The sequence below is a fragment of the Gossypium arboreum genome, chromosome 1 (genome assembly GCF_025698485.1).
Source record: "Gossypium arboreum isolate Shixiya-1 chromosome 1, ASM2569848v2, whole genome shotgun sequence".
Lineage (NCBI taxonomy): Eukaryota > Viridiplantae > Streptophyta > Magnoliopsida > Malvales > Malvaceae > Gossypium > Gossypium arboreum.
In genome coordinates this window covers 115,313,620-115,320,869 of record NC_069070.1, presented here as the reverse complement: position 1 = coordinate 115,320,869, position 7,250 = coordinate 115,313,620, and the positions used below count along the sequence as shown (strand labels likewise).

Below are 7,250 nucleotides of genomic sequence, written 5' to 3'. Positions count from 1 at the left end.
ATTTTATTTAATCTCCTTTTCATATAAATTATACACAATAGATTTTAAATAATTTAAAAATATTTCAACTGTAATTTCATATAAGTATATAAAATGACTTAAACACGGTTAATATGATTTGGTTTAAAAACTTCACCCAAATTAAGGGAAAAAAAAAAGAACAGTTTGGGGGCGTCGGCACTACATTTTGATACGCGGCATTACTACTTAGACCTTAAAGTAGGCGGACACGATTTCATTGTCATAGCAGCCCATGTATTGACAATAAATGAGACTAGAAGGATACGTACTTTTCTTTTTCATTTAATATTTTAATATACTAAATTTTGATTGAATTTTTATATTTTTGTTACGACTTAAAATGTAAGTTTAACCGTTAAAATGGTTAAAATATTTTTTATTACTCGATTATTATTAAATAATTTTATTTTAATTTTAAAATATTACATCAGTAAATTTAATAGAAAATTAGTAAGATTAACAATTATATTTTATTTTATTTTTTACATATTTTTATTTAGAGTCGGTATTCGTACAATTTGAATTTATATAATAAACTGAATTAAGCATAAAAATTAATTAAACTGAACCAAATTATATATCGAGTATTTATTTTTGTTACATTTTTTATAGTTGGGTTTTAATGTATATTTGATATTTATATATCGAGTATTTATTTTGTAAGTAGATTCTATCAGGGTATTAAAAGAATCAAGCCTGACCAGATCAAATTGAATTCAACTTGATCCATAAATCATATTCCTCAGTAGGGGTGAGTATTCGATCGAGTCGAGTCGAATCGAGTAAAAAATTTTCGAGTTAGTCGAGTTGACAAATTCTATTTTAGCAACCGAACTCAATTTGAATTTTTTTCGAATTGAATCGAATCGAGTCAAAAAATTTCTAGTCAAATCAAGTCGAGTTAACGAATCCTATTATTTATACTTAATGTTGTGTTTAGATGGATCGATTATTTAACTAGTAGATGAAGTACAAGATTATTTAAATACATGAACAATATAATGATTTAGTCTTTTAACTTAATGAGTAAACATTTATCAAAACGACGTAGTTTTACCTTTTAACTTAATTATTTTGAATTTTAACTTTTAAAAAAGTAAACATTTATCAAAACTACGTAGATTTGTCTTTTCTTATTAGAATTTTCGGATAACTCGAATTGTGTAATTCATATTCGAGTTAAACCGAAAAACTTAATTTTTTATTCGAGTTGATCCAAATAACTTGATTAACTCAAATAACTCGAACTATTTAATTCAAAATTTGAATTTTTTATCGATTTTTTCGAATTGAATCGGATTTTGCTCACTCCTATTCCTAAGAATTCATATTTCAAACCATTTAAATTATGAAAAAAACATTAAACGTTACCTTAATTTTATTGGACCGAGCCTCATGGTTCTAGGGCCATATTCTCAGTGACAGAAGACATTTGAACATTGGGCTGAAATCAGAAGCTGGCCCAAGGAATGTTAACAATGTCGAAGAAATACTCTATATGCTGATTTGGTTTTCGAGCTTATTATTTTTCTTTTGGTATGCTTCATACATATTATCAAATTATGTTCAAAGTTCGTGATTATCATTTTTAATAATTTCAACTTCAAAATTCAAACATACATCTTGAATAAATTTTTACTAGACCAAGAACCACCACAAGTCTTGGTTTTTAATCTACCAAATAAATTATCAAATGTAATAATAGTAAGAAAAACCTCACAACATTTCCACCATTGGAATCAACATATCAACCTTTCACCACAACACTACCTATACCATTTACTTCTCTACTAAATGAAACACAAAATGACAATCACTCCTTTTCAATCATTTTCTTCCTTTTAGGAATCTGATAAAAAAATTTATATTGAAGCTTTCAATTATTCTACTTCTAAAATGAATCCTTGTTTCAAGTGAACATAAATCTCAAATTTCTAACAAGTTTCATTCATCTCAATAAATAGACAAGTTTGAAAAAAACAATCCATTAGTTTAAGCCCTCTAAACATCATACATATCTTCAACCATAGTTTAAGTAGAGAATATAAAGATTAATAATAAAGACAAAAGGGGCTCAAGGAAAGAGACTTATTAAGCCAATCATAAGTGGGTTGGGTTTAAAAAACAAAAACAAAAGACAATTACCCTTTGCCTTTTGCTTCTAGTTTATCATTTCCATATTTCTACACCAATTAATATTTTAAACCAAGAATGTGATTAAAAATAATAAAAATAAAGAAGAAACCAACAATTTTTTTTTTTCTTCTTTGACAAACAAATCAGACATAACTACCATTGTCTCTGACAATACTCTCTCTCTTTTTTCAATTTCATCCCTCCCAACACAAACCCCACACATTAAAATCCCCACCCCCCCCTTTTTTTTTTTGACCTCCAAATTTAATTACAAAAAATTTTAAAGGAAAGAAAAGTTAAATTATTTTCAAAAAGACCAAATTCCCAAAATAAAACCCACACAATAATACTAATTAATCAATTTTTAAAAGAGGAAAAAAATGAAAAAAGAATTAAATTGTCACCCTCCTAATCTTAGCAACCCACATGTTCCCTTCTCTTTGGCCCTTCAAATTTTTGTCTTAAGGGGGACCCTACACTATTAAAAAACAGCAATTGGGAAACACATAACATGAAAAAAACTAGCCCCCCAACCCCCCCATTTGTTAGATAGCTTTATTGCATTTTTATTTTTATTTTTATTTTTTGCACCAAGACCTTCTCACTGCCGTCTCTAGCTCTCTCCATTTCTCTGAACAACTTATAGTTGTTCTTCTTTCTTCGTCGGCTGCGGCTGTGATGGTTGTTGTTGTGGTGGTGCATGGTGGTTGTTGCTATTGTTGCTGTTCATTTTCTTGAGGCTTTGTTGTTGCTGGTACACTTGCCTTAGCCTTTCAATTTCCTTCTTCAGTGCTTCTTGATGAGCTGAAAATAAATGTTATAATAATAGGTAAATTTTACTGTTTCACAATGTATAGAATCATTTACTGAAAGTATAATAAAAATAAACATATAAAAAACCCAAAAATAAAATAAACATATAAAAACCCAAAAATAATTTCACTTAAAAAGGAATTAAAATGTCCTACACAATAATTAACAAAGAAAAAATAGGAAATTTGGCACGTATATGAAAATAAAATATGGCATAGACTGTTATGGCATATATACAAATATTGCTTAATATTATAATTTATTCTACCATTCTATTAAAGGGAGGGGGATTCTAATTATCAAAGCAAACAAAGGTTTATTTGAAATAATTTAAAGATAATTAACTAATAATTTCTTAAACTAGCAAACTAATATATCATGATTGAGGAGAAAAATGGTAAGTAACATTTATTGTGTGGCCTAAATATATTAAACCAATTGAACTAAATTCTGAACACATATTATAGTACTAGTTAATTATACTTAAAGAAAGAAAAAACCAAGTCTTACCATCTTTGAAAATCTTGTCTTGAGCCAAAGCTGCAATTCTTTGCTTCAAAGCACTATTGTCAACATTGAGAATCAGTCTTTGATGATCCAAGAATGCAACCCTTGGTGATAATGCTGATACTTCAGTCTTCATTTTTTTGTATATCAAAGAAAATAAAATTAAAACAAATTTGAAGAAAAAAAAATCATACACATATTGAAGATATATATTATCATATTTTTGCACCTGTAATGTTGTGACGCTCCTTTCAAGTTCAGAAATATATTGCAGCTTTCTAACTCTTGATCTTTGTGCAGATTGCCGGTTTGCCAGAATTCTGTTCATCACCCAAAATAAAATTAAAATATTTATAATGGTGTAAAAAATGTTGAATAGTAAAGGGTTTTGATTTGTTTTACCTCTTAACCCTTTTGGGATCAACGATGGGATCGCCATTAGAGGTTGATGGAGGTTGAGCAGCCTGTGGTTCAGGTTTGCATGAGCTCTCGACTTCTCCTGGTTCGTTCTTGGGCTGCTGCAGATCCAGGGACGGCACTGGTTTCTCGTCATTGTTGCTGTTTTGATCGGACGTCGGAGTGGAAGGGTTGGACGAGGATAACGTCGGTGCAGCAGCCATGGTGACGGCAACGTCGTCGGAGAACATAGACATGAGCTGTTCGTCGTCGAGACGATCGAACACATTGGTTTCCGTTATCATGGCATTGTTGTTGTGGTTGGTGTTGGAGTCCCTGCATTCCTCCACCAATGGTTGCTCGAGGAAAGCGATGGAGTCGCTAATGGAACGGCGGTGAGCCCCGCGGCGTGCGGAGGAGAAGTCGAGGAACTCGTCGACCCAAGAAGGCTGGTGGTTGTGGGAGGCGTTCATAGTGGCGGTGTTGGCAGTGGTGGAAATGAAGTTTGCCATTGTAGGCAATCTTTGATGTGGAAAAGAAGGCCAATTCTGGGTCATGTTGGGTATTTTTGGAGGTAATTGTGCCATTCTACACCAATGTCACAAACCCCAAAAACTCAAAAATATATATAAATAAATAAAAAGAGCACGAAAAACAAAGCTAATCTTAAACTAACCAACAACTAACTATACAACCAAACACACAAAAATATTACACGACACACACATATATCAACTCAAACCCCCAAACCCAAACCCAAACACCAACATCATATGATATAAGTCCTTTGAAGCCAATGATATAATCTTACACACTTCTTTCTTTTTCCTTTTTGCAATGGGGGGATTTTTTATTAAGGGGGAGGGGCAGAGAGAGGTGGGTCACATGGGGGGAGATTAGGGACAGCTAGCAACAGCTGGGGGCTTTTTTCCGATGGGAAAGTCGCAGTGTGAGTTTAATAACTGGGTGGAATCAGCACCACCACGTGCCGATGTGACCCCTTTCATTGGCCTCAACTATCTCTATATTTTTATATTCAAACATTATCTTATAACCTTTCCAACATATGGTATATGCATTTGTGTATTATATGCCCTTTTTCTAAATATATATATATATATATTATGAGCCCTACACATCCACAAGTTCTTTGATATTCGTTTTCATTGCTGATGGATATCTATATATCACTTGCACACATATTTAATATATATATTGCTTCTATATCTCTGTATATCATCATTTTGAATCCATAAACAGGTTATGTCTCTGATTGAATTCACTAATTTATTTAAGTTGAAAATATTTTTTATGAAAAATTTTGTGTTCAATTTTATTTATATCAATTGAGCTCTCCTACATTATGATAAATCATACTTATAAATATGCCTACACAGTGACTTAGTTAAATTAGCAGTGTAGCAAACAAATATAGTCCTTGTTAAAAGAACAATTAGATATAGGTCCATTTTGTAGGAAAAATATTGATTGGAAAAAGTTTTACATATTCAGAACCATTCAATGAATTATGGTACCAAATTGTTGGTAAACCATTGTTATTCAAAGTTGCTGATAAACTTAGGTTACAAGAACAGAAATATCATCTTTATAATGTATAAAGTTCATATAAATATACCTTTCAATATATATACATTATAGCAATACCTATATAAAAAAATTAACAAAAAAGAGAGAGCCCTATATGTTAAGCTCACGCTAGTAATAATAATTAAAAGGTGAAAATATTTGTTAAGTCCCTTTATTTAGGATTCGATCAAATTAGTCTATTTATTATTTAAAAATTAAATAAGATTAATTTATAATAAATTTAATATTTACTATATAAAAATATAAAAATATTTTATTTATAGTATTATAAAACTTTTAAAATATTAACTATATTAAATAGTAAATAACATTTTATGAACAATAAATGCGATTTTTTTAAATTAATAATATATAAATTAAATTAATTCATTTATTAAAAAATTAATTTAACATAAACGAGAAGCCTACTAAAATATTATTATAATTAAAAGGGTTTCAAGAAAAAAGTATTAATTTATTCCATTTATATTCTCTACGTTAGTAAATGCATGTGCCTATAATTAAGTATATGGCAAATTGGGTACAGATCATTGGAAGAAAATCTAATAGAAGAATATTCATGGAGGAGAGATGAATATAAATGTAAGTTGCTTAATACATTGCTTTTTTTTCTTCGTTTAGGGATTTTACATGGTTGGTTTCGAATTTAAATTAATTTTATATACGGGTTAGTATTTAATGTATTAGTAGTATTTTTTTTCATTTCATAAGTGATTTAAAAAAAATTATGCGTTGTCAATTGAGTATTAGTTTGATTGGTATTGGTATTGTTGTCAATGCAAGAGAAAATATGTTTGAGTGTGCTGAAACATATTTTCCTCCTATTTAAGAGTTGGATATTGAAAATATGGGTAGTTTTAATACATATAGACCTACATGAAATATAAAATGCAATAATTAGTTTAAACGAATACACATTATATAAAAATAGACAAAAATAACATATAACATTTTATCAGTTTTATACCGACCTAAGTGAATTATACAATATGCATATTATATATATGGGAAAATAATAATACATAAAGATTTAAGTAGTGGGAAGATGTAGGGAATTTGGGGTAGGGAGATGAGCTGTGAAAGAAAGGGAACTTGTAAGAATCATGTCCTTTCTTCTTCCCCATGTGAACTGTTTGTAAGAGCCCCCACTCTTTTTCCCTTTGCTTTGCTTTGTCCCCAAATCAGACTCACATGGTCTCTAATGTGACCTTATTTGTTTTTCCATTTTATTTTTTATTTTTTTATTAACTCCCCACTCCTCTCTCTTTCTATAGCTTCTTGGTAGCTTCCATCATCTCATGTTGGCATTTATGTTGGGATTTTTTTAAAAAAAAATTAAAAAAGAAACCCTAATCATGATTAGTTAAAAATAATAATCTAAATAAATAAGGCATGTTCAGTAAACCCTCTGGCAAGTAAAAGTTTGTCTAACAATTATTTAATTTTATCCAATTCTTTGTTTTTAAATAATTTTGTAACTTAACCACTTTAATAATCGCTTAATCATACTTTAATTTTTATTTTTTTATATAAAAAGAATTATACGAAAACCAATTATCGAGGTTGATATTTGAATCTCAAATTTACTGGATTCTTAGTTTATTATTATTTTAATTAATAATTAAGATAATTAAAAGTAGAGGACCAGCTGGCTTGGATCAAATGATTGAATAGTGTTGTGAGAGAGTAAGTTAAATGAATGCCTTTTCACATTATTACAACTACAAAAATTAAATACCATGTTTGCTTTTCTTATTACACTTTAAATT

General features: G+C 29.5%; 1 protein-coding gene across 1 annotated transcript; it reads right to left on the bottom strand.

Moving 5' to 3' along the window:
- Positions 1-1,941: 1,941 nt before the first annotated feature.
- Positions 1,942-4,892, bottom strand: LOC108480530 (basic leucine zipper 61-like). The gene is made up of 4 exons (XM_017783561.2): positions 3,880-4,892; positions 3,707-3,797; positions 3,481-3,607; positions 1,942-2,961 (listed from the first exon to the last, which is right to left on the bottom strand). Exons 1-4 carry the CDS (start codon positions 4,458-4,460, stop codon positions 2,798-2,800), a joined length of 963 nt encoding a protein of 320 aa, XP_017639050.1. The 5' UTR covers positions 4,461-4,892; the 3' UTR covers positions 1,942-2,797.
- Positions 4,893-7,250: the final 2,358 nt, after the last annotated feature.